The following is a 27,931-nucleotide window of genomic DNA, read 5'->3' as shown; positions in this document are numbered from 1 at the left end:
TTGGGCATGGTGGTGCATGTCTATAATCCTAGCTGCTCTGGAGGCTGAGGCAGGAGAATTGCTTGAATCCCGGATGTGGAGGATGCAGTAAGCTGAGATCGTGGCACAGCACTGTAGCCTAGGCAACAGAGTGAGACTCCATCTCAAAAAAATAAAATAAAATAAATAAAAATTGAAAAAGCATTAAAACTAAGACCTTGTTAGACACAGTGGCTCATGCCTGTACTCTCAACACTTTGGGAGGTGGAGGTGGGTGAATCGCTTGAGCCCCAGAGTTTGAGACCAGCCAGGGCAACATAGGAAGACCCTGTCTCTACAAAAATTAAAACAAAAAATGAGCTGGGCATGGTGGCATGTGCCTGTGGTCCCAGCTACTTGGGAGGCTGATGTGGGAGGACTACCTGAGCCCAGGAGGTTGAGGCTGCAGTGATCCATGTTCACACCACTGTACTCCAGCCTGGGCCACAGAACATGACTGTGTCTGAAAGACAAACAAACAAACAAACAAAAACTAAGATTTTGAAACTCTTGATTGTGTGTGTGTGTGTGTGTAAACCAACAGAAGCAGTAGGCTTTGAGGTTTCAGAGAAAAGAACCCAAAAACTTCCTTAAGGAAATTAAGATTTCATAGGAAAATGCTTTCTGACCTGAAACTACAGATGTGCTCTACCTACCTCGGGCCTGGTTTCCCACCTCAGTAGACCACTATTCAGTGGTCTGACCGTTCAGTCAGTTCCCTAAGTGGGAAACTCAACCATCATCTTAGCATTTTCTTTTGTTCCATGCTCCAAAGACTGCATCACCAATTCATCCATTTATGCAGGAGGACATTAGCAATCGTGACTCTTTCCTTCAGCTGCAGCTGTGCTGTTTTCTCCTTCATACCTTTATCTGAAGACTGCTCTGTCTTCATGGGCTCCATTTCCTCCCCTTTCACACTCCCCCAACTCCCTCCAACCTGACTTCTGACCTGGTCACCATGGAAACAGCTCCCGTTAAGATCCCCAGTGACGGCCATGCCTCAAAACCAACCAAAGTCCCTCATCCCTTCTCGCATCTCTCAACCACATCCAGCTCTTAGCCTCTTCTTCCTTCTGAAGGCGCTCCCTTACTTCTTTTTTTTATTATTTTTCTTGAGACAGGGTCTCACTCTGTCGCCCAGACTGGAGTTCAGTGGTGCAATCTCAGCTCACTGCAAACTCTGCCTCCTGTGTTCAAGCTATTTTCATGCCTCAGCCTACCAAGTGGCTGGGGCTGCAGATATGCACCACCATACCAGGTTAATTTTTTGTATTTTTGGTAGATATGGGATTTTGCCATGTTGGCCAGATGGTCTTGAACTCCTAGCCTCAGGTGATCCACCCGCCTTGGCCTCCCACGGTGCTGGGATTACAGGCGTGAGCCACCACACCCGGCCACTACCTTGCTTCCTTACTTCTTGACTGAACTCTTCTGGTTTTTTTTTTTTTTTTAATGTATAAAATGAGTCTGGGAACGGTGGCTCACACCTGTAATCCCAGCACCTTGGGAGGCAGAGGGAAGCAGATCACCCGAGGTCAGGAGTTAGAGACCAGTCTGGCCAACATGGGGAAACCCCATCTCTCCTAAAAATACAAAACTTAGCTAGGCATGGTGGTGCATGCCTACAGTTCCAGCTACTCAAGAGGCTGAGGCAGAAAAGCTTGAATCTGAGAGGTGGAAGTTGCAGTAAGTCAAGATAGTGCCACTGCACTCCAGCCTGGGTGACGAAGTGAGACTGTATCAAAAAACAAAAAAACAGAAAAATAAATAAAACGTATAAAACGTAAGCCAGGCACAGTGGCTCATGCCTATAATCCCAGAACTTTGGGAGGCTGAGTTGGGAGGGGCACTTAAAGCTAAGAGTTCAAAAAACCAGGCTGGGCAATATGGCAAAACCCTATCTCTACAAAAATTAAAAAAATTAGGTACTCTGACGCACACCTGTGGTCTTGGTCCCAGCTATTTGGGAGACTGAAGGTGGAGGCTGCAGGGGGCTGTGATGGTGGCACTGCACTACAGCCTGGGCAACAGAGTGAGACCCTGTATTAAAAAGAATAGTAATAATAAAGGCCGAGCGCAGTGGCCAAGGCCTGTAATTCTAGCACTTTGGGAGGTTGAGGCAGGTGGATCACTTGACGTTGAGGAGTTCAAGATGCCTGGCCAACATGGTGAAACCCTGTCTCTACTAAAAATATAAAAATTAGCCGGGTGTGGGGGCAAGTGCCTGTAATCCCAGCTACTCAGGAGGCTGAGACAGGAGAATCGCTTGAACCTGGAAGGTGGAGGTTGCAGTGAGCCAAGATCATGTTCCACTGCACTCCAGGACAGGAGACAAGAGAAACGCTGTCTAAAAAAAAAAAAAAAAAAAAAGTATAAAATGTAGAGGCTACTGGTGTGAGCCACATAAGCGATCCGCCCACCTCAACCTCCCAAAATGCTAGGATTACAGGCATGAGCCACCCTGCTCGGCCCCCAGTGTGTATTTTTAATGGGCTATTTTGGGTGATTTTCAAATAAGCATATTTTAAAGCAGATTTTTTTTTCCCTATGGTCATATGGGGAAAAATTAGTCTTGCTGTTGCCCAGGCTGGTCTCGAACTCCTGGTTTCAAGTGGTCCTCCAACCTAGGCCTCCCAAAGTGCTAGGGCTACTGGTGTGAGCTACTGCGCTCAGCCTTCTGGTTCCTTCCATATCTCAGGGGACTCCTTCTGTGTTTCTTTTCAGGTTTATCCTCCAACCAGGCTAGCACATGCTAGATTTCTTCCCAACTTTTTCTCAGTCTTCCTTATTTTCTCTTTCTAGCTCTTACTAGACCTAGAAGTGTGAGCCACAGATCCTTTTCGGGGGACTCATGAAGTCAATACTATTTTCACAGTACTAAATGTGACCTGTCTTTTTTGCTGTGTTGACACATTGGGGCTGTGGACACTAAAGCGATGGGGTGGACTGCTGGTGTCTAGTATGAATCAGGGCATGGGTACCAAACTGTGTTATCACTGCATCTCCCCACTCATGCACTTACAGGAAAAAAAGCCAGCTGCACTCAAGACTGTACTTGATGAATTAGTAAAAACAAATATTAACTGTATTAAACTTTGACTCTTGAGTATGTCTTTTTCCACATAGATATTAGTTATTCTAGCACCGTTTACTGAAGACTATTGTATTTCTCCATTGAGTTAACTTGGCATCTTAGTGGAAAATCAATTGACCATATAATTATGAGTCTATTTCTGGACTCAGTTTTGTTCCATTGATCTGTCTTTACTTATGCTAAAACCATACTGATTTGATTGCTATAGCTTTATACACAGTAAGTTTAAAATCAGGTTGCGTGATGCATATGCACAGCCAAACACCTAGGTCAGCTCCCTTTCTTTTATTTTTATTTTTATTTTTTTTGAGACAGCTTGCTCTCGCTGCCCAGGCTGGAGTGCAGGGGTACCAGGCTGTAGTGCAGGGGTGTGATTTGGGCTCACTGTAACCTCTGCCTCCCAGGTTCAAGCGACTGTCCTGCCTCAGCCTCCTGAGTAGCTGGGACTATAGGTGCGTGCCACCACCATGCCTAATTTTTGTAGTTTTAGTAGACAGGTTTTCGCCATGTTGGCCAGGCTGGTCTTGAACTCCTGGGCTCAAGTGATCTCAAGTGGTACTTGGCCTTCTAAAGTGCTGGGATTACATGTGTGAGTCACTGTGCCTGGCCCCCCACTTTTTTTTAAAAAAAGAAAGATTTTGCTCTGTTGCCCAGGAAGGAATCACGATTCAATATAGCCTCAAACTCCACTCCTAGGCTCAAGCCATCCCCCTGCCTCAGCCTCCCAAGTAGCTGAGACTACAGGTGTGCACCACCACACCTGGCTAATTTCTTTTATCTTTAGCAGAGGCAAAGTTTCACTATGTTGCCCAGGCTGATCTTAACTGAGCTCAAGTGATCCATCCGTCTTGGCCTCCGTAAGTGCTGGGATTACAGGTGTGAACCACCGCGCCTGAACAGTGTTTTTTTTTTTTTTTTTTTTTTTTTGGTGAGACAGTCTCACTCTGTTGCCCAGGCTGGAGTGCAGTGGCACAATCTTGGCTCACTGCAACCTTCACCTCCTGGGTTCAAGCGATTCTCATGCCTCAGCCTCCTGAGTAGCTGAGATTACAGGCATGAGCCACCACACCTTGCTAAGTTTTTTTATTTTTATTTTTTGAGATGGAGTCTTGCTCTGTTGCCCATGTTGGAGTGCAGTGGCAGAATCTCAGCTGACTGCAACCTCCGCGTCCGTTTCAAGCGATTCTCCCGCCTCAGCCTTCTGAGTAGTTGGGATTACAGGTGCACATTACCACACCCAGCTAGTTTTTGTATTTTTGTAGAGATGGTGCTTCACTATTTGGCCAGGCTGGTCTCAAATTCCTCCTTTTAAGTGATCCGCCCCCCTCGACCTCACAAAACGCTGATTACAGGTATGAGCCATGCTGCTCGGCCCCCAGGGTGTATTTTTGGGTGATTTTCAAATACGTATGTTTTAAAGCAGACTTTTCCTATGGTCATATGGGGAAACATTAGTCTCCATTATCCTGTGCCACGAATAATACTTGCATGCTCTATTGAGCTATTCGTGAATAGTTAAAACTGTCTGGTGTATTTACAAGTTGTTTTCCCTTCTTCTGTGTTAGAGTTGTTAGAGTAAAGTTGAATGGTAGAAATGCAGACCCAGTTATCCATGCCTCGGAATCTAAGACATTTTTAGGATGGCACATCTCCAGTGTAATCTCATCTTCTGTTTTTCAGGATGATTCTGCATTCAACAACCGCTTTAGAGCTTGATAGTAAAACAGAAAATCACACACAAACAACCAGAAAACCACTAGCATTTATTTACTCAACTAATATTTATCGAGTCGAATATATACTAGGTCCTGTGCTAAATATCCTGCATATTGTTTATAGGTTAGGAATTTGTGGGGAAGAAAAAGCAGAATGAGAAGCTTTCTTCTCCTTGAAAATAATTATATTTTATAAATAATTGACGAAGAGATAATGCCTTTTTGGAAGAATTATTCTCCAGGGAGATATGCTTGAGCCAATCATTTAGCTTAAATAATCACTAAACATACACCTATACCTTAAAATTCATGAGCAAGGACCATAATAAAGTGATGTGTTGTATATAGTACAGCATTTCCATTTTCCCACCATATACAGAATCTGGGTCATTTTACTTGGTGCCATGGGCTAGGAACTCCTAGAGCTGGGAAACAATCTTGGTTTCCCAACAATCTATATCATGTAGGTAAAAACCGTAAAACACACCACAGTGCAGATGAATTCTAACACTACCAGCTCATTTTATGCTGCTATGGAAGTAGTGAATAAAAATTAAGTCCTATATTGGGTATCTGGCCTTTTATCAAGGCAACTGAGATCAACTATACAGAAATTTTCATATTTCCCTTCTCATCAGGCAAACAGACAGACAATGGAGCCAGTCCGGAGGCCCAGCTGAGAAAATGATACACAGGGAAGCTCCCTCCTTGGGCCCCAGCTGTCACCCTAGTACTGTGAAGACACTGTGAGGTAATGCTGGAAAGTCGTGCTGTTTTAATGTCTCATATATATTCCAAGCAACATGCATTAGCAAACAAACATCTAGGAATAGGGTTTTTTGGTGTCTTAAAAAAGATTTTGTAAGACACTGTAACTAGGTCAAGACAGTTGCAGGTGGGCAAAAAGAAAAAAAATTAAGAAAAAAAAGATTTTGTAAGACACAAAACTTTCCATTAAAAAGTTGTTTATTTAAAAATATCTTCTTCCAATTCTGATTCCACATCAAATTAAATCAAGGAGTGATGTTACAGCGATAACTCATCAAATTGATGAGTAAGGAGGATGGCAATGACTCCATTAGCTCATTAGTATACTCTAGTAAGTAGTGAAATACAAATTCAACTCATTCACTTCTTCACAAAAAGCAGACATAATTTGTATACTTCATATAAAAAAGCTAGTTTATAAACCCTGTCTTCATATTTCAGTTTAAGGTTAAGCTAATATAAAATGCCTTAAAAAGCATTTTTTTAAGTATCCAAACAAAGCTTTGGATTTTTTCTCCAAATTTCAAGGAAAACATGATTGAAGTTTCTTTACTGCTTGCAAATTGGTTAAGAGCTACCTGAGATTCCTTTGTGCTTCCACTTTTCCACCCTTTGAGTTTCCAATGATTAAAATATGTGGAAGACACAATTTAGCGCTAGAAATGCCACACAGATCTCAACGCTTAATAAAGAGTTTCTGGCCAGGTGCGGTGGCTCACACCTCTAATACCAGCACTTTGGAAGGGAAGGTGGGCGGATCACCTGAGGTCAAGAATTTGAGACTGGCCTGGCCAACATAGTGAAACCCTGTCTCTATTAAAAGAACCAGGTGTGGTGGTGGGTGCCTATAACACCAGCTACTCATGAGGCTGAAGCAGGGGGATCACTTGAACCTGGAATGGCAGAAGTTGCAGTGAGCCAAGATTGAGCCACTGTAGTCCAGCCTGGACGGCAGAGTGAGGCTGCATCTCAAGTTAAAAAACAAAACAAAACAAAACAGTTTCTGACAGGTTTTTTTATTTGGAGACAGGGTCTCCCTGTGTCACCCAGGCTGGGGTGCGGTAGCATGATCTCAGCTCACTGTAACCTCCACCTCCCAGGTTCAAGCAATTCTCCCCTCTCAGCCTCCCAAATAGCTGGGATGCATCACCACGCTTGGCTAATTTTTATATTTTTAGTAGAGACAGGGTTTCACCATGTTGGCCTGGCTGCTCTCGATCTCCTGACCTCAAGTGATCTGCCCACTTCGGCTTCTCAAAGTGCTGAAATTACAGGCATGAGCCACCACGGCTGGCCAGTTTTGGAAGTTTTTACAGAAAGTAAGCATTAAAGAATGACTTTCAGAAATGCATACATTCAAAGAAAACCTTTTAGTATTCTGAGCATTGAATACTTTGAGGAAGAAGTGGTTTCTTCCTTGGATTAAGAAGTCACTCTTTTCTCAACAGTTTCTTGATATGCAATAAACCTTCTCAAATTCATCTTCACATTGTCAAGAACACACAGCTGATCTGTGCTATAATTCCCTTTCCCTTCTTTGCGTATCTGAAACAACAACAAAAGAAAACACACACACACACAAAAACATTATGTATGATTTGGTAGATATTACTAATCCACTTCAATAAAGTATTTAATTTAGGATGTATTTTACCATTTCCTGAACCAAAGAGCTGCAAGAATTTGGAAAAAATGTTTTTACTTTCAAGGTAAATAGAACTTGGTAAGTAAAGAGTGAACTGAGAATGTGCACATTAAAAATGACAGCTACAAAGGTGACTGAATGGTAGACGTTAAGAATTATATAAGCTACAGAAAGGAGTTATGTAGGCTGGGTGTGGTGGCTCGCACCTATAATTCCAGCACTTCGGGAGGCAAAGATGGGTGGATCACAAGTTCAGGAGTTCAAGATCAGCCTGACCAACATAGTAAAACCTTGCCTCTACTAAATATACAAAAATTAGCTATAGTCCTAGCTACTCAGGAGGCTAAGGCAGGAGAATTGCTTGAACCCGGAAGGTGGAGGTTGCGGTGAGCCAAGATTGCGCCATTACACTCCAGTCTGGGTGACAGAGTGACGCTCTGTCTTTAAAAAAAAAAAAAAAAAAGACCTTTTCATCAGCCATCTCCACCTCAGGTGGGGCTGCCACCAAAATGCAGATTTTCGTGAAAACCCTTATGGGGAAGACCATCACTCTCGAGGTTGAACCCTTGAATACAATAGAAAATGTAAAGGCCAAGATCCAGGATAAGGAAGGAATTCCTCCTGATCAGCAAAGACTGATACTTGCTGGCAAGCAACTGGAAGACAGACGTACTTTGTCTGACTACAACATTCAAAAGGAGTCTACTCTTCATCTTGTGTTAAGACTGCATGGTGGTGCTAAGAAAAGGAAGAAGTCTCATACCACTCCCAAGAAGAATAACCACAAGAGAAAGAAGGTTAAGCTAGCTGTCCTGAAATATTACAAGGTGGATGAGAATGGCAAAATCAGTCACCTTCGTCAAGTGCCCTTCTGATGAATGTGGTACTGGAGTGTTTATGGCAAGCCACTTTGACAGATATTATTGTGGCAAATGTTGTCTGACTTACTGCTTTAACAAACCAGAAGACAAGTAACTGAGTTAAAAAAAGACATGAACTAAAAAAAAAAAAGGAGTTATGTAAACTATGAACTGGGAAAATAATCCCTAACCTCTAAAGGTCTGGTGCTGAGATTAATTTTTTCTATTTAGTATGCATTGCTATGGTAATAATATTTAATTGTTTTCCTTCTCTCAAAGGTATACAGCTCTAATGAAATTCCTTTGTTAGGCTGGGTGCAGTGACTCATGCCTGTAATTCCAGCAGTTTGGGAGGCCGAGGAGGGTGGATTGCTTGAGTTCAGGAGTTTGAGACCAGCCTGGGCAACACAGTGAGACTCTATCTCAAAAAGAAAAAAAAATTACTTTGTTAGCCAGAGGTTAATCTGTAGTGTTGGTGTTGTGGTTTTTTTGTTTGTTCTTGGAACATGGTATCACGCTGTCATCGAGGCCAGAGTCTCATGGTGTGGTCAGGGCTCACTGCAGCCCACCTCCCAGACTCTAGTGACCCTCCCACCTCAGTGACCATAGTAGCTAGGACTACAAGCGTGAACTACTATGCTGGGGTAATTTTTAAAAATTTTTAGTAGAGGCGGGATCTCACTATGTAGCCCAGGCTGGTCTTGATCTCCTGGACTCCAGCAATCCTATAGCCTTGGCCTTCCACATGCTGGGATTATACTGGCGAGTCACCATGCCCAGCACTGTTTTTGTTTATTTTTTTTGTTTTTAATAGAGATGGGTTGTTCTTTGTCACCTAGGCTGGAGTGCAGTGGTTCGATCAAAGCTCACTGCAGCCTCCAACTCCTGGGCTCAAGTCATCCTCCTGCTAAGCTTCCTGAGTAGCTGGGACGATGGGCATGAGCCACCACCTAATGGTTAACTCTAAAAAAAAATTTTTTTTTTTCTTTTGAGACAGAGTTTTGCTCTGTCACCAGGCACCAGGCTGGAGTATAGTGGCACAATCTCGGCTCACTGCAACCTCTGCCTCCCGGGTTCAAGCAATTCTCCTGCCTCAGCCTTCCAAGTAGCTGGGACTACAGGCACACACCACCATGCCCAGCTAATTTTTGTATTTTTAGTAGAGACGGGGTTTTACCATGTTGGACAGGATGGTCTCCATCTTTTGATCCGCCTGCCTCAGCCTCCCAAAGTGCTGGGATTACAGGCGTGAGCCACCACGCCTGGACTAAAAATTTTTTTGTAGAGACAAGTTCTGGTTGTGTTTCCCAGGCTGCTCTTGAAATCCTGGACTCAAGTGATCCTCCTGCCTGGGGCTCCCAAAGTGCTGGGATTACAGGCATGAGCCACTGCGCCTGGCCTGTGGTTTTTATATCAATTGTATGGTATGTGAATTTGATCTCACCTCTAGTCTAGAGCAGTGGCTCTCAGGTTTTAGTGTGCAAAAGCATCATCTGGAAGGCTTGTTAAAAAACAGACTGGTGGGCCCATACACAGAGTCTGTGACTCAGTAGGTCTGGAGTTGGAGCCAAGAATCTGCATTTTGAACAAGTTACCAGGCAGGGCTGATGCTGCTGATACAAGGAGGGCACTTTTGAGAAACACTGCTCAAGAGAAGTTCTTGATTGTTCATAAATGCATTTTGTATACACTGAACAGCCTTTAATACAAATTGTGGCTTCCTTTCACACACACAAAAAAAAGAGTTTCATATAAATAACTACAGGCTAGCCTCTGCCTAGTAAGAAATCTCATTAGAGCTTTATACCTTTGATAAAAGAAAAAGAAATGTTATTATGACAGCAATACATACTGAGTAGGAAAATCAATCAGAACACACACACCTTTCAGAGGTCAGGGGTTATTTTCCCAGTTCACCGTTTACCTAACCCCTTTCTAAGTACTTGCTTCTGCAGAATTTGAGGACTCTTAATTATTAATATATCAGCTTTCCTTGCAGCTGCAGGGAAATAGGAAATATTTTCTCCTTATCTTGCAGGCTCTTTATCCAGAAATTTAAAGGACTGTAACTTTTAAAATGTGGCCAGACGTGGTGACTCACACCTGTAATCCCAGCACTTCTGCCTGGCCTACACCTGTAATCCCAGCACTTCAGGAGGCTGAGGTGGGTGGACCACCTGAGGTCAGGTGTTTGAGACCAGCCTAGCCAACATGGTAAAATCTTGTCTCTACTAAAAATACAAAAATTAGCCAGGTGTGGTGGCACACACCTGTAATCTCTGCTACTCGGGAGGCTGAGGCAGAACAATCATTTGAACCTGGGAGGGAGAGGTTGCAGTGAGCCGAGATCGCACCACTGCACTTCAGCCTGGGCAACAGAGTGAGACTCTGTCTCAAAAAAAAAAAAAAAAAACCCAAACCAAACCAAACCAAACCAAAACAAAAAAAACCAACAATGTGGATATCTTTTATGTACTGGTATGAAAATATCTCCACAAATAAAGTATAGGACTGTGACTTTATTATACTACCTTTTGGATTAAACACCCCCCCCCCCCCCCCGCCAACACACACATACACATTTGAGACAGAGTCTTGCTCTGTTGCCCAGGCTGAGGAAAATAGTGTGATCACAGCTCAATGAAGCCTGGGCTCAAGTGATCCACCTGCTTCAGCCTCCCCAGTAGCTAGGACTATAAGTATGTACCACCACACTCAACTAATACTTTCATTTTTTGTAGCGATAGGGCCTTGCTATGCTGCCCAGGCCAGCCTCAAGTTCCTAGGTTCAAGTGATCCTCCTGCCTCAGCCTCCACCTCCTGAGTAGCTGGGACAACAGGTATATGCCACCATGCCTAGCTGTTATTAAATTTTAAAATGTAACACGCCAAAACATAAAAATATTCAAAACAAACCAATATTGATGGTCTTAAACCAACACTGACTTTAGATGGAAGAATGACATAAGGCATGTGCACAACATGTGCTACTATTTTTCTTTTCTTCTGGAAAAGAAAACTTTTTTTAAAATTTTTTATTCATTTATTTTTTAAATAAAATAGAGATGGGGTTTCACCATGTTGGCCAGGATGGTCTTGATCTCAACCTCGTGATTTGCCCACCTTGGACTCCCAAAGTGCTGGGATTATAGGCGTGAGCCACTGCACCCAGCCAAGAAACTTTTTTATGCATTAAAAAATTTTTCAGAAACTTTAAATTTCTAAATATACGATCATATTCACCTAAAATAAACTTATTATGTAGTTCTCTCCATGAAAACTGAATCCTATTTTAGGAGTTTGTTCAATAAAAGTAACATTGGAAAATATAAAAAGTGAGCAAATTTCTCATTAAAACCTCTATTCCTTCAACAAATATTTAGAGGCAAATGTTCAATCAAAAATCTAAAGATAAATATTTGTATTTCGCAAAATGACCAAGTTTAAAATTGTGATTGAGATAAGGGGAGAATGGTAAACTAATACATAGACACATAATCAGTCTGTTTTCAAAATTCCGGGTTGTGCTTTTACCCCTAAACCAAAAGAGCTTTTAAATCTATTTTTGACTCAGAGTTAGCTTCTGATAAACAATCAATAAAATCACTAAAGAAGGTAGGAGCTACATTCTTGAATACAGAATAGCCTGGAGTTTGCTCTTTTTTTCCACCAAAGGAAACTATCCATAACAATGAAATTAACATATAATGTATTACATGACATAGAATAAATGTAGGCCAGGCACTGTGGCTCATGCCTGTAATCCCAGCACTTTGGAAGGCCGAGGCGGGAGGATCACCTGAGGTTGGGAGTTTGAGACCAGCCTGGATGACATGGCAAAAACCCCAGTAAAAATACGAAAATTAGTTGGGTGATGTGGTGGATGCCTGTAATCTCAGCTACTCGGGAGGCTGAGGCACAAGAATTGCTTGAACCCAGGAAGCAGAGGTTGCAGGGAGCTGAGATCCTGCCACCGCACTCCAGCTTGGGCGACAGAGTGGGATCCTGTCTCAGATAAATAAATAAATGTAAAATGTGCATGAAAGCGCTTTGCAAAACACGGAGTATAATACTGATACATATGAAGCACTGTTAAAATTACTGAACTGTTAAAAAAGAACTTGTCAGATATCATTTTGGCTTCAGTTTAAGTGATTCAATAGTCACAATGCTGAGCTATGACTCAGTCAACAAGCATTTTACAAAGTACTGGGGATGCAGTGCTCCGTGTGGGGGTTTGTCATGCACATGCTTCTGAGTTGCATGGCAGTAACTACACATACCCTCGTCCCCACAGAATGTTCTGACTTATGCATTTATAAGTTAAATGGCTACAAACCTTCATTTTAAAAACCGGCTGGAATTCTTTCAGAGCGGATAATAATTTAATTTGAATTGAGGCTCTTTCAGCTTCTTTACCATCTGCAAAAACATCAAAGAGGGCATCCAAAGCTTCTCCTGCTACCACAAGGGAAGGATCTTTGGTGGTAACCTCAAGCAGAAAGCACCCAATATTCTGGAAACAAGAAAACACATTTACTATGACTAACGCCAGTCTCCAAAACGAGTACCAACTTTGAATGTGGCAATAACTTATGCATACTATTTTATATACAAATGCCAAGGAAAAATTAAAACTTTAAGAGATTAGACTTAAATACTTATAAACATATAAAGTATAATATAAGCAAGATAAATTAAACATGTTATAGTTTATATTCCTAAAGTGAATTAAGATCCATAAAAGATGTATGATTTTGGAAATCACTAAACTTCCCCCACTACCTCTCTCAAAAAATCTTGCTCCGTGATGTCAAAATGAATAGAAATCTTTTCTGTAACAACAACAACAACAACAACCGTCTTTTAAAAGCATAAGAAAAACACTTTGGGGCCAGTTGCAGTGGCTTACACCTGTAAGTCTAGCACTTTGTGAGGCCAAGGTGGGGAGGATTGCTTGAGCCTGGGAGTTTGAGACCAGCCTCAGCAATGTAGTGAGACCTCATCTCTAAAAAAACATAAAATAGGACTGATCTGAATCTAATCTAGTCTGTAGACCTAACTGTCATTCTGCAGGAAATACAAGGATAAAAGAACCAGTTTAACACCACAAGGAAGCAATCAGACAAATCTGGAAGGTTGGACACTATATAGGAGAACTAATCCAGGAGCTGAGAATAACCAGGTGGTGCCGGGCAAGAGTAAGAGAGATAGAAGACCCCACAGCAAGCACAACATGTGGGCTTCTGCAGTTTAAACAAGCTATCTGTAAACAGACACTTTTGAGGCAACTGTAAAATTGGGAATATGGACCAGGAATTAAACACATTAAGAAATAACTGTTGCCAGGCGCAGTGGCTCAGGCCTGTAATCCCAGCACTTTGGGAGGCTGAAGTGGGCTTGGGCCCAGAGTTTAAGTCCAGCCTGGGCAACACGGCAAAACTCTGTCTCTACTAAAAATAGAAGAAAAAAAAAACTAGCCAGATGTGGTAGTTGATGCCTGGAGTCCCAGCTACTCAGAGACTGAGGTGGGAGGATCACCTGAGCCCAGGGAGGTTGAAGCTGCAGTGAGCTGTGATCATACCACTGCACTCGAACCTGGGCAACAGAGAGAGACCCTGTCTCAAAGAAAGAAAATAAAAGAAAGAAATGACCGTTAATTGTGTAAGGCATGACCATGGCAGTTAATTAGGAAACTGTCTCTATTTCGAACCAATATGAATTTTGAACCAATAGGGCAAAATACCACAATGTCTTCAATATACTTTAACATACCCAGTAAAGAAACTATATGAAATACATATGATAGAATATTAGTGACTGTTAAATCAGCTTATGGGTACACAAAATTTATTGTACTTTCTACTTTTCTTCATGCTTGGAAGTAAAACTAAATAAAAACCATTTGTAAATATTCTATCTAAATAAATAAATAAATGTTCTATCTGAGAAAAACATCCTGTTCCACTAAAGCGGAGCTTGGAAACTATAGTCCCAAGGGAGGCTGTGATTACATTATACCTGCTCATTCATATGTGTGAACACATCCATGCCACACAGCCACACTCTCATTTACCTGTATATATAGCAAAACTCCTGCAATGATACAGAAGAAACAGCTAACAGTGGCTGCCTCTTCAGAAGCAAACTAGGGAACTGGAAGTTTAGGAGTGGAGGTGAATCTTTTCATTATATACACTTTTATACTTTTAAAAATGTTTTGTGCCCAGGCTTGGTGGCTCAAGTCTGTAATCCCAGCACTTTGGGAGCCTGAGGCAGGTGGATCACTTGAGGTCAGGAGTTCAGGACCAGCCTGGCCAACATGGCAAAACCCCATCTCTATTAAAAATACAAAAATTAGCCAGGTGTAGTAGTAGGCACCTGTAATCCCAGCCACTCAGGAGGCTGAGGCAGAAGAATTGCTTGAACCCAGAGATGAAGGTTGCAATGAGCTGAGATTGCACTATTGCACTCCAGCCTGGGTGAAAGAGTGAGACTCCGTCTTGGGGGAGAGGGGGACAAGCTATGCAAATATAATTTTTCCAAAGCAGATTCTTTAAAACATCAGTCATCACTGCAAAGTTCTTAGCAAGTTAAGAGGTACTTTATAATAATGAATTGATTATCCGTTAGTCAGTCATCAACACTTATTAGCACACCAAAGGGTAATTTTACTGTGACTATCCTTGTGATTACTAGTGATGCTGTACTCCTAACAGTGCAGTTGTGAGTCACTGTGCAAATATGCTGAGTGAATTCCTGGTATAGTGGCACTACCATGGTGGCTGCTTAAAATTTATGGAGTGATATTAGAATTAACTGTGTGGTATTTTTCAGAATGCATGTTTCCTGTGTGCAAGGAAAATGGTGTGGACTGTGCCTTCATCAGCAGGAGAATGTAACATGCATACATTGTATGCAACAGCAAAGGCAGAGGGTATCTTTAAAAATTCTGAATTTGCCCTTTCACAAAAGACAGGTTTATTTTTTTTTAAAAAAAAGTACCTCTGGAGTAATGTTAAATTGTAAAATGTGGCTCAAACTTTCAAGTACTTACTTAATACACATAATTAGATCAAGCCACAGGGTATATCCTAACAATATAACTGAACAAAGCAACTTGATATGATTTCTTCTCTTCATGTTCGCAGAAGTTTTAAAAAATCCTATACCAACAGTTCTTCTTCTCTCATTTCTAGTTATTTAACATGTTAGGTCAGAAGCAAATTGTTTTACCTTAAGAGTTTCAAGGGTACCATCTTCTTTGGCAAGGACGCTGCCAGTGATTCCTAAAATGCTAACGACATTCACTCTAACCCCGACGTTACTACTGTGAATGCCCCCTCTGCATAATGTCATCAGCTGATCAGGAGTCATGCACTGGAAAGAGAAGAGGAGAATATTTATAATGTTGATCTCAATCAATTCTATCAGCATGAAAAACAGGACTGACGGGAATCTCTTCTATAGGCGGCAGGATTTTAAGAGTGACAAAAACTCCTGGCAGGTAAGTTACTATTAATATGTATTCCAGTTCTCCCAGACAGAGCTGGTAATTCTGAACCAAGGTGAGCTCTGCTCATGTTGCCATCCTTACCTAACATAAAGGGGCTCCAGGTCCCATTCATTTCATTTGAAGACTTTCATTCTAGATTTACAGACTAAAGACATTCCAATTCTTTTTTAATATTAATAGTAAAAAAAAAAGGCTTTGAAAGTATAAATAGGATTATGTAGCTTTAAAAAAATTGGCTGAGTCTATACACAGTAAGAACTTACTTTGAGATGCTTGTATCATCATAAATTATTAAAGATTGTAAAAATCATTATATTACACAGTGTTTCTACCATGTAGTGGATAATTTTCAGTTTATGGCTGGGTACGGTGGCTCACACCTGTAACCTCAGCCACTTGGGAGTCTGAGGCACAAGAAATGCTTGAAGCCGGGAGGCAGAGGTTGCAGTGAGCTGAGATCGTGCCACTGCATTCCAGCCAGGGCAACAGAGTGAGACTCTATCTCCCATAAGCAGCAGCACAGCGTGGTGATGAAAGGCTTGGAATCTGGAACCAGACACCCTGGGCTCAAATCCTAGTTTCACTACTTACCACCCATGTGCGCCCCTATACTGGACTAATTTATTTTTATTTTTTTTTGTAGATATGAAGTTTCACAAAGTTGCCCAGTCTGGTCTTAAACTTTTGGGCTCAAGCAGTTCTCCCGCCTCGGGCTCCCAAAGTGTTGGGATTATCAGCATGAGCTACTGAACCTGGCCCTGAGAATAGCTTTGAGTAACTTTCCTTAACCACATTGATCCCATAAGCTGCTGCTTATTACATACCAGGGGAAAGCAACAAAATTACTTTGTATTCCTACAGGCCCTAGAGTATAAGGTTTTCTGGTCCATCCAATAGCCACATGGCAGGCTATGCATCCCATTACCATTTCCGTTTCTTAGAAACTGAGGGTCAAATTATGCTTTTCAAAAAAATTCTTAGTTTTGGAAAGCTGAGGCGAGAGGCTCGCTTGAGGCCAGGAGTTCAAGACCAGATTGGGCATCTCTTAAAAAATTAAAAATAAATAAAAGTACAAAAAAATTTTAAAAGCATTAAGAAAAAAATCACATAAAGAAATAAGAAGCAGAGTGGCACAGCGGAAGCATGCTGGGCCCATAACCCAGAGGTCGATGGATTGAAACCATCCTCTGCTATCAAAAAAAAAATAAAAAGAAAAAAGAAATATTTCTTCAGTGCTGCCTGGAAAAAAAAAATAGTGTTGTTGTTAGCAGTAACAAGAGCATTGCTATTTTGATACTATTAAGTACATTCTGTACGATAAAGCAAATAATTTTAATGTTACTACAAATTTTAATGTTACTACAGCAAATAATTTTAACGTCACTGTACAGCAAACAATTTTAATGTCACTACAAATTTTAATGTCTGTAAGAGAAAGCAAATGATAAAATTTTTGAAAAGTCTTTTTCTTCTTTTCTCTAATTTTTTAAATTATCTATTATTATTTTTTAAACCAGTCCAACTTAGCAGTAGGGGAGCTGTATACTAACTTTAGTGACACTAGTGTGAGTAACTTCTGATAACCCACTACCATCAGACCAGCTGCAAATAAGAATTTTAATGTCACTAACCTATCTTTTTGGGCACAATGCACCTTTCTGGGTACAAATGTGTCTCTTTTTGGGAGCACAAAAAGACACAAATAGAAAATAAAAAATTAAGTAAAAACATTGTACCATTTTTTATTTACACTGGAAATTATCAGGATGAACTTACTATTTTTGTCTCCTAATAAATGCTTATTTCTTAGCTATTTCCACTAAAAAGACCTAGAAGCAATGACAACATGGTGGGAACAAGCACTCCAAACTTCACTTTCCCCACTAAAGAAATCAGAGCTTCTTGGAAAAGTAACTGATTCCAGGCTTGGTTTTTTTTTTGAGACGGAGTTTCACTCTTGTCGCCCAGGTTGGAGTCCAATGGTGTGATCTTGGCTCCCTGTGCAACCTCTGCCTCTGGCTTCAAGCGATTCTCCTGCCTCAGCCTCCCAAGTAGCTGGGATTACAGGTGCACGCCACCATGCCTGGCTAATTTTTTAATCTGCAGTAGAGACAGGGTTCCTCCATGTTGGTCAGGCTGGTCTTTAACTCCTGACCTCAGGTGATCCACCCACCTCGGCCTCCCAAAATTTTGAGATTATAGGTGTAAGCCTCTGTGCCCAGCCACATTCCATGTTTTAAGCAAGAAAATTACAAGTTGAACCTGGGACATCTTATGCCTGGAAGCATAAGATGTCTCTTGTCAAAGAGACACAGAAGCCAATTTGAAGGGACTCCTACAAAGATGGGACGATTTTGGCAGCAAAAAGCATGACTGTAATGGAATAAAATAAAAATTATAAAAAACCCTGAGTTCATAATGATACTAAAAAGAAAAAAAAATCACTGGTCACTTTTGGAGATTGCTAGGGCATCTGTTCTGCAAAAAAAAAAAAAAGCGGGAGAAGACGGGGGAGAATTATACACTTAGTTCTTTTCTGTAAGATCTTTACTTCAAAGTTACTAAAATCACTGATGAGACTTTCTTATTTACAGAAAAATCACAGCTAATAAATTTTTAAAAAATGACAAATTTAGGATATCTCTATTCTGCAAGCCACGAATGACATAATGAAGCCAGGTAACCACAATCACTGTTGTAAAACCATTAAGTGAACCCACTAATTAATCTCAGCATTACTATTTTATGATATTATGTGATTTGTGATATAAATGTAGAAAAGACATACAGCACTATGAATTATTCTTGCCAAAGAATCTGAACCTGTCAAGATTACTTATGATAAATTAAAAAAATAATAATAATGTGGACCTGGATCTAATTAAGGCTCTAGACCTAGCTCCTGGCTCACAGAAAACACGGGAGACAGTGGCATGCTGAACGATGCCATCATGAAGGGTCAGCCCAATCTGTCAGTGAGGAAAACACTATGGAACAAAATGAGTTTCCTCAACAGGTAAGTGTATCGGAAAAGAGGGGTAGTGAGGGAAATGTTACAGATCAAGAGATTTAAGAATGTGTGAATACACTAGAATCACTAAATTGTACACTTTATCTATTTATTTATTTTTGAGACAGAATCTCGCTCTGTTGTCCAGGCTGGAGTGCAGTGGCGCCATCTCAGCTCACTGTAAGCTCCACCTCCAGGTTCAAACAATTCTCCCTGCCTCAGCCTCCCAACTAGCTGGAATCACAGGCACCTGCCACCACGCCCAGCTAACTTTTGTATTTTTAGTAGAGATGGGGTTTCACTATGTTGTCCAGGATGGTCTCAAATTCCTGATCTCAGGTAACCCATCCTCCTCGGCCCCCCAAAGTGCTGGGATTACAGGCGTGAGCCACTGAGCCAGCCATGTTAAAAGATACTACAGCAATCTGGGAAAACTGAACTCAGACTGCAACTGGGAAAACTGAATTCAGACTGCAAAAGGATAAGAAATATTTGTTAATTTGGAGGTCTGGGGTAATGATATTGGGGTTAAGATTTTTAAATTTTCTGTCAGACATGCATAGTAAACTACGTAATAAAATACTGATGGGTCAAATATGATTTCCTTTACAATACTCCAGGAAAAAAGAATAAGGACTCAGTGAGATGAATGAAACCATGTCACAGGAATGACAGGATGCTAATAACCTGCTGAGGATGGGCAATCGTGCATGCAGCCTCATAAAATTCTCTCTGCTTTGGGTATGGTAGTGCATGCCTGTAATAACCAGCGACTTTGAAGGCTGATGTGGGAGGATCGCTTGAACCCAGGAGACTAGCTTGGGCAGCACAGTAAGACCCCAACTCAGAAAACAAAAGAATAGAATTATCTCTGTTTTCAGGAATGTTTGAAAATGTCCTTAGTAAAAAGTAACAAAAGTGGTTAAGTACCTATGAGAGATGAAGTGCACATGGGTCACTATGGAGGGTCGGGAGGGCATGCTTGCAAAGTCTGTAATGAAACGTTGAAAAAAATAAAAACAAAAAAAGCTGGGCACAGTGGCTCATGCCTGTAATCCCAACACCTTGGGAGGCCAAGGTGGGTGGGTCATTTGAGGTCAAGCATTCAAGACCATCCTGGCCAACACATCAAAACCCCATCTCTACTAAAAATATAAAAATTAGCTAGGTGTGGTGGCGCACGCCTGTAATCCCATCTACTTGGGTGGCTGAGGCAAGAGAATCACTTGGGAGGCAGAGGTTGCAGTGAGTTGAGATTGTGCCAGTGTACTCCAGCCTGGGTGACATAGTAAGACTGTCTCCAAAAAAAAAAGTTAAACAAAAAGACCAATGATACTTATTTACAACATATCTATCAATTAAGTTGCATTGATTAAAAAGCACTTGTTTTGCTAGTAAGCCTATATATTAAAAAATTAAAAAAATTAAAACAGCTGTGTGTGTTGCTGATGGTGGGAAGCAGAAAGATACTACTTTTTATTTTAATCATTTTGTTTTCTTTTTTACAAAGATCGCTCTTGTATTACTCTTGTCCAGAAATATGTATTTTAGTAGCTAAGTAATGAATTTTGTCTCTATAATACATAATCTTTACAAGTTTCATAAAAAAATTTTTAAAAATCTTACCTGGGAAATGTTCTTGGAGGCCATTGTTTGCAAAAGGGCCCTCAAAGCACTACTTATGGCTTCTAGAAAGTCAGCACGTTTAGCAAAATCTAAAACACAAAAATGAAACATAAAATTTGCATTTCTCCAAGATAGGCTATTTTGTAGAAGAAGAAAATGAAATAAAGCATGCTAAATGTTAGCAAATGCTATTAGTTTAAAAAACAACCCTCGATATTTAAGATAACATATTTAGTTAACAGCCCCCTATATACTCTATACCTAAGTCTGAAAGATAATCGAGGTTGAAATAATCACAGCAAGAAGTGTTCTACAGACGCTCCTTGACTTCCAGACACTGGGTTTTCATTTGACTCAAACTTTAGCACATAAGAAATCTGAGCTAGCTTTTGCAGACTGAATGCTGCCATTCATAGATCTCCATCACAGTGCTGGGGAGACCTCTGGTGGAGTCAGAATGCTTCCTTGCCAACCCAAGCCCACTGCCTAGCCATGAACTGTTGCTTGTGCAGAGCCAGGACATGAAGGCACCATGGTTTTCACCGACCAAACTTCCCCCTCCCACTCCTACTCCTTATTCTCACTTTTCTTACTGTCCCTTCTTCTCACACAGGACAAACAGAACAGCAGCAGTAAGCCATCATACTGGCACAGGCATGCTCAAAGGACGGTGAAGGTCACCCAGGAGCGTTACCTCCTTAACCCCTTTGATGGGAAGGAAGAGAGATTTGCTTGGTGTGGCAGACTCTGTTTTCTAAAAATGGCCACAGCAGTATTTTAAGTCCTGCATGATCTTCCAGAATGTTGCCACTTCCCATAACAATGTGAAATCTACTTCTCCTCTCCTTCAATCAGGGTGGGACTTTGTGATTTCCTCAACCAACAGAACACGAAGTGACAAAAGACAGTATGACTTCCAGCCCTGACTCACTGGTACGTGCTCTTTTTTCTCTCTAGACTTTTGCCCTGGGAACCCAGCCACCCTACTATGCGGAAGCCTACGTCACATGAAGAGGTTACCGTGGGTGTTCTTCCTGATGACCCCTGCACCAACTGCCAGACATATGAGTGAACATGATCCTGGCCCACACTGCAAGTTTTCCAGCAGAGGCCCTAGACTAGTGTTTCTCAGTCTCTGCACTACTGACATTTTAGACCAGATAATTCATCATTTTGTGTGTGCATGGGGGTCTCCTGGGCACTGCAGGATGTGAAGCAGCATCCCTGGCCTCTACCCTGTAGATACCAGTTGCAACTTCCAAGTTATAAAACCAAAAAACACCTCCAGTCATTACCAAATGTCCCCAGGTAGGAGGTGGGGGCGGTTAAGTGCCCATGGTTGAGAACCGCTGGCCTAGACATTGTGGAGTAGGAACAAACCATCTCCACTGTGCCCTGTCTAAATTCTTGACCTAAAGAAACTTTGAGAGATAATAAATGATTACTGTTGTTTTAAGTCACAGAGTTTTGGTGTAATTTGTTATGTAGCAATAGATACACTGACTTCCTGCCCCACAGTGCCTGGGACTTAATAGCCATTCCGATCCCCCGCTTTTAGGTTACCCGGGTGGAAGAGAGACAGCTTCTGTTCAATTTTAATCCTGGGTGATTGTATTTTTGCTCTTTCATTTTCAGATACATATTACGTACCAAAATAGGGGATTTCCTGTAGTGATCACTGAACAGGTAATAGGAGAGCTTTACACACTCAGCACTGGGATAGAGTCCTGCCTTTGACCGAAGTGACTCCTCCAGACTGCATTTTACATTTTAGTCTTGGGTCAAATGTTACCTCCTCACAGAGGCCTTTCCATACTAACTGGCCTAGTTTAACACCTTATATCATTCTGCTTTTATTTTTTTCTTCATAGCTGATATCACCTAAAGCATTTATTTATACTAGAATGCAAGTACATATTCATGAACATAGTGGCCTGGCCTATCTTGTTCACACCTGCATCCCTAGGATCTAGAACAGTGTAAGACTTAAAGTAAGTGTTCAATAAAATCAAGAATACAAATAAAAGAATGAATGACCTGGAAGAGGTTCCTTAACCTCTCAGCTTCCTCATGAGGACGATGAAGTAGTAAAGCCTGTTTCATAAAACATGGTATCTAACAGGCACTCAAAAGTTAGTGTGAAGCTGTTGGGTTGTTTTTCATAGGGTCTTGCTCTGTTAACCAGGCTGGAGTGCAGTGGCGTGATCTCGGCTCACTGCAGCCCGTACCTGTCAGGCTCAAGCAATCCTTCTGCATCAGCCACCTGAGTAGCTGGGACCACAGGAACATGCCACCATGTCCGGCTAATTTTTCTTGTATTTGTACAGACAGGGTCTCATCATACATCTAGGCTGCCCTTAAACTCTTGAGCTCAAGCACTCCACCTGCTTCAGCCTCCCAAAGTGCTAGGATTACATGTGTGCACCACCCTGTCCAGGCAATTTGTTGCTATTAAACTTAAAAAAGTTACCATACTGACTCTAAAATGTACATTTGATTAAAGCTCTAAGTAGAGCCCTATAAATTTATGAATTGCACACAAAAGAGTCTTCACTCTTCAAAATGTCTTCACTCTCAACAACTTTGAACAGTATTTAAGAATTTGTAGGATGTCAGCCAGGTGAAGTGGCTCATGCCTGCAATCCCAGCACACTGGGAGGCTGAAGAGGGCAGATTGCGAGGTCAGGAGATCAAGACCATCCTGGCCAACATGGAAACCCTGTCTCTACTAAAAATACAAAAATTAGCTGGGCACAGTGGCATGTACCTATAGTCCCAGCCACTCTGGAGGATGAGGTACAAGAATCACTTGAACCTGGGAGGCAGAGGTTGCAGTGAGCTGACATCATGCCACTGTACTCCAGCCTGAAGACAAAGCAAGACTCCGTCTCAAAACAACAACAACAACAACAACAACGAAAAGAATTTGTAGAATATCTAAATGTAGGTTAATGTAACCCACAAGTAATTTTTATATTTAGGTGAATTTTTCAGACTTTTTGTTTTTCTGAGACAGTCTTGCTCTGTCTCCCAGGCTGCAGTATAGTGGCATGATCTTGGCTCACTGCAACCTCTGCCTCCTGGATTCAAATTATTTTCCTGCCTCAGCCTCCCACGTAGCTGGGATTACAGGCACGCACCTCCACGCCTGCCTAATTTTTGTATTTTTAGTAGAGATGGGGTTTCACCATATTGGCCAGGCTGGTCTTGAACTCCTGACTTCAGATGATCTGACCACCTTGGCCTTCCAAAGTGCTGGGATTACAGGTGTGCACCACCACGCCCCAGCCTGAATTTTCTTTCTTTTTTAATTGATTTTGAGATGGAGTCTTGCTCTGTTGCCCAGGCTGAAATGCAGTGGTGCAATCTTGGATCACTGCAACCTCTACCACCCAAGTTTAAGCAATTCTCCTGTCTCAGCCTCCCTAGTAGCTGGGCCTGAATTTTCAATATTCTGATACGGAATGGAAAATATATCCCAGAATGGGATACTACCATTTTAATTATAACTAAAAAAGAACGTTCTGATTCTTAAAATCTGGGAAAATGGAATCCTAAATGATTTTAGAACTCATGTAATGGAGCCGAATGACAAACTGACACAATATGAAATACAACACTTCTAAAAAATGCATTGATGTTTTGAAAACCAATAGCTTTTAATGAAGGAGACAAAGATGTTACTGTTTTGAAAACAAGGACCAGATTGTACTAAACCATCCTCCTTTTATCTCTGATATCAGCCACAAACATAAATGTTGGTATGTACAGAGTATCACAAATGTTGTAACTACTGCATTCAGAACCACAGTTAGCATTAAAATTAAAACCAGTTAGATAGAGCTGTAGAATCTTCATACCTTTTTCAACCATAACACAAAACAGTAGAGATATTTAGTCCCATCCTCCCCACTAAATTCTTTTTTTTTTTTTTTTTCTAAATTGAGACAGAGTCTTACTCTGTTACCCAGGCTGGAGTACAGTAGCATGATCACAGCTCATGGCAGCTTTGACCTCCTGGGCTCAAGCAATCCTTCCATTTTAGCTTCCCTGGGACCATAGGCACAAGCAAGCTATCGCTCCTGGGTAATTAAAATCTTTTTTTGGTGGAGACAGGATATCACTATGTTGCCCAGGCTGGTCTTGAACTCCTGGGCTCACATGATCCTCCCTATTCAGCTCCCAAAGTGCTGGGACTTCAAGTATAAGCCAGCCCCCACTAAATTCTCTTGTAGTAGTTCCCACCATCCATATAGAACCCATTACATTGAATAAATCTCAAATGCTTACAAGGACTGCACTAGAATATCATCTCCAAATATAAGCAATTATCCTTTATCAAATTCATTCTGATAAGAAAATATACTGTTATTCCAAAATAAATAACAATGACACTACTTTGAGTCATTTTGAGTCTCCATTTCTCCGAATGCCGTGCTAGGTGATATAAAGGCCATAGATGGGATGTGAGGATGGGTCCCAAGCAAGCTGGACAGCCCAGAGGCACTGTAACCATCCAAACAGGCAAGGTCAATTCAGACCACCAATCCCTGGAAGTCATTGAGCCCACATTGATAGGTGAATACATCTGCAAAATTACTGTTATGACAGTAGTATGTAGCAGGTGCTTTCTACAAAAATAACATCATGGCCCTCAGAATACACAAAAGCATTCTTAACCTAACAGCATGTCAGATTTCTGAATCTTTTAAAAAGAAAAAGAAGCCCAGGTGTGGTGGCTAATGCCTGTAATCCCAGCACTTTTGGAGGCCAAAGCGGGCGGATCACCTGAAGTTGGGAGTTCAAGAGCAGCCTGACCAACATGGAGAAACCCTGTCTGTACTAAAAATACAAAATTAGCATGCATTGTGGCACATGCCTGTAATCCCAGCTACTCAGGAGGTCGAGGCAGAAGAATTGCTTGAACCCGGGAGGCGGAGGTTGTGGTGAGCCGAGATTGTGTCACTGCACTCCAGCCTGGGCAACAAGAGCAAAACTCCTTGACAACAACAACAACAACAAAAGATGATGTCAAGAATAGAGATGAAATGGGAATTTATTTAGAATCAAAGTGCTGGGGCTGGGCACAGTGGCTCATGCCTGTAATTCCAGCACTTTGGGAGGCCGAGGTGGGCGGATCACGAGGTCAAGAGATCAAGACCATCCTGGCCAACATGGTGAAACCCCATCTCTACCAAAAATACAAAAAATTAGCCGGGCATGGTGACTCGCACCTGTAGTCCCAGCTACTCGGGAGGCTGAGGCAAGAGAACTGCTTGAACCCAGGAGACAGAGGTTGCAGTGAGCCAAGATTGCACCACTGCACCGTAGCCTGGCGACAGAGCGAGACTCGGTCTAAAAAAAAAAAAAAAAAATCAAAGTGATTAGTTATATTTTTCCACAATTCAGCAACTTTCCAGAACTCAGCTTGGGACAGTGAGAGTCCCACTCCCACCCCACAGGACATCTTGCTGGGTTGATGGGAGCCATAGTAAACTGTGAAAATCTGTTAGAATAACATGCATTAGACTTTGTACAGCTAGGTTGTTTTTTGTTTTTGTTTTTTTCCTCCAAGTGAAACCTGCAGCTAGGTCATTTAAAAGAATATTTAACTCTGGTATTTCTATAGCTCTTTGTGTACATATGATATTGATCTGTGTCAGAGACAGATCAGCTCCTACCATGCAAAGGTGTCTGAAGAAAGATACATGTTAGATGATGGCAAGGTGTACAATTGTGTAGATGGTATTTTACCATTTGCCTTACATACACACACAGGCATGCATACATGTACAGGCTCTCTTATATTTGGAGAATCTTTCTGGAAGGATACACAAGTAACTGGTTTAACAGTGACTTGACTCTGAGAAGAACTGGGTGTGGGACAAAGGAGGGAAGCTTTCCAGTTTCTATTCTCTAACAACTTTTTAATTCTGTACTACATACATACATTATTCAAATTTAAATGCTTACAACTAGGAGGAAAAGAACAGAGAATTACTCAAGTATTATTACTATTATTGAGACAGAGTTTTGTTCTTTTGTTTTTTAGTAGAGGTGGGTTTCACCATGTTGGTCAGGCTGGTCTTGAACTCCTGACCTCGTGATCCGCCCACCTCGGCCTCCCAAAGTGCTGGGATTACAGGCGTGAGCCACTGTGCTCGGCCCAGAGTTTTGTTCTTGTTGCCCAGGCTGGAGCGCAGTGGCGTGATCTCAGCTCACTGCAATCTCCGCCTCCTGGGTTCAAGTGATTCTCCTGCCTCAACCTCCTGAGTAGCTGGGATTACAGGCATCTGCCACCACATCCAGCTAATTTCTGTATTTTTAGTAGAGATAGGGTTTCACCATGTTGGCCAGGATGGTCTTAAACTCCTGATCTCAGGTGATCCACCCACCTCGGCCTCCCAAAGTGCTGGGACTACAGGTGTGAGCCACTGTGCCTGGCCGAGAATTACCCAAATAGCTTTTTTTTTTTTTTTTTTGGAGACGGAGTTTCGCTCTTGTTACCCAGGCTGGAGTGCAATGGCGCGATCTCGGCTCACCGTAACCTCCGCCTCCTGGGTTCAGGCAATTCTCCTGCTTCAGCCTCCTGAGTAGCTGGGATGACAGGCACACGCCACCATGCCCAGCTAATTTTTTGTATTTTTAGTAGAGACGGGGTTTCACCATGTTGACCAGGATGGTCTCGATCTCTTGACGTTGTGATCCACCCGCCTCTACCTCCCAAAATGTTGGGATTACAGGCTTGAGCCACCACGCCCGGCCTACCCAAATATCTTAATGAGGCCTTTATGACATTTATGATTCCGCCTTGATTGGCCTGACATAACTGGATGCAAACAATTTTAATAAAAAGAAAATGACAAGCTCAAGAACTGCTTGCATACTTCATTTTGACTCTGTACCCACTTGGCAACTATAAATACATGATTCTTTGGGTCTGGGAAAGGTTTCTGCAGGTTGGATGACAAACAATATACATTTACAAAATCCAAGTTCCTGACCCTTCCTGTTCCATCTGAGTAGTCTTTCACAATAAGGCCTAAATATTCACCTGGTTGAGAAAAAAGCAGCTGTGACAGATGCTGTGCAAGCGTCTGAAGGGCTGCAGCTCCTCCCAGGTGCTCCACATCCAGGAGGGCCACAAGACTCTGGAGACACAGGAGGGCTCTGCACTGGATAGTGTTCATTCTGGAAAGGAAGTAAAACAATTCCATCTGTTTCTCCAGAAAGGTGTCCATCAGAATTCAGTATTAACTTTTAGCCTAAGCTTCAAGTTCTGACTGGAATTATCTGTAAATACAAGGGGACCTATGGTAGTTAGCAAAGAATCACAAGGTGAACAGTTTTTTAGGTTTTCTAAAATTTATTATTATATTTACACAATTATATAATATTATTAGAAAAATAAAATAAATATAGAATTTATTAATTTTTTATAATAGTATTAAAATGTTATTATTTAAGCCCAGGCTGAAATGCAGTGGTGTGATCTCAGCTTACTGTCTCAACATCCTGAGCACAAGTGATCCTCCTTCCTCAGCCTCCTAATGAGCAGGATTACATGTGCATGCAACCACATCTGGCTAAGTTTTTTATTTTTTGTAGGGATGGGGTCTTGCTATGTTGCCTAGGCTGGTCTCGAACCCTTGGCCTCAAAGAATCCTCCTGCCTGG

At 41.7% G+C, this 27,931-nt stretch overlaps 1 protein-coding gene and 1 pseudogene across 6 annotated transcripts in view; one reads left to right on the top strand and one right to left on the bottom strand.

The window, feature by feature from the left end:
- Positions 1–5,778: 5,778 nt before the first annotated feature.
- Positions 5,779–27,931, bottom strand: part of HEATR3 (HEAT repeat containing 3) — a 42,462-nt gene continuing 20,309 nt past the window's right edge. For 5 of the 6 annotated variants that reach the window (XM_017967005.4, XM_008985843.5, XM_078357784.1 and 2 more), the window contains 5 exons: positions 27,310–27,446; positions 20,256–20,344; positions 15,340–15,483; positions 12,443–12,619; positions 5,779–7,143 (listed from right to left, as the gene is read on the bottom strand). In XM_017967005.4, coding sequence (XP_017822494.1) covers positions 7,021–7,143; positions 12,443–12,619; positions 15,340–15,483; positions 20,256–20,344; positions 27,310–27,446 — 670 coding nt within the window. In that variant the 3' untranslated portion in view covers positions 5,779–7,020. The remainder of the gene's footprint in view (positions 7,144–12,442; positions 12,620–15,339; positions 15,484–20,255; positions 20,345–27,309; positions 27,447–27,931) is intronic. The other variant, XM_078357785.1, reaches the window with a different exon arrangement.
- LOC100403650 (ubiquitin-ribosomal protein eS31 fusion protein pseudogene) lies at positions 7,684–8,272 on the top strand (annotated as a pseudogene).

The sequence above is a fragment of the Callithrix jacchus genome, chromosome 20 (assembly GCF_049354715.1).
Source record: "Callithrix jacchus isolate 240 chromosome 20, calJac240_pri, whole genome shotgun sequence".
Classification (NCBI taxonomy): domain Eukaryota; kingdom Metazoa; phylum Chordata; class Mammalia; order Primates; family Cebidae; genus Callithrix; species Callithrix jacchus.
This window is presented reverse-complemented; position numbering and strand designations above follow the sequence as displayed.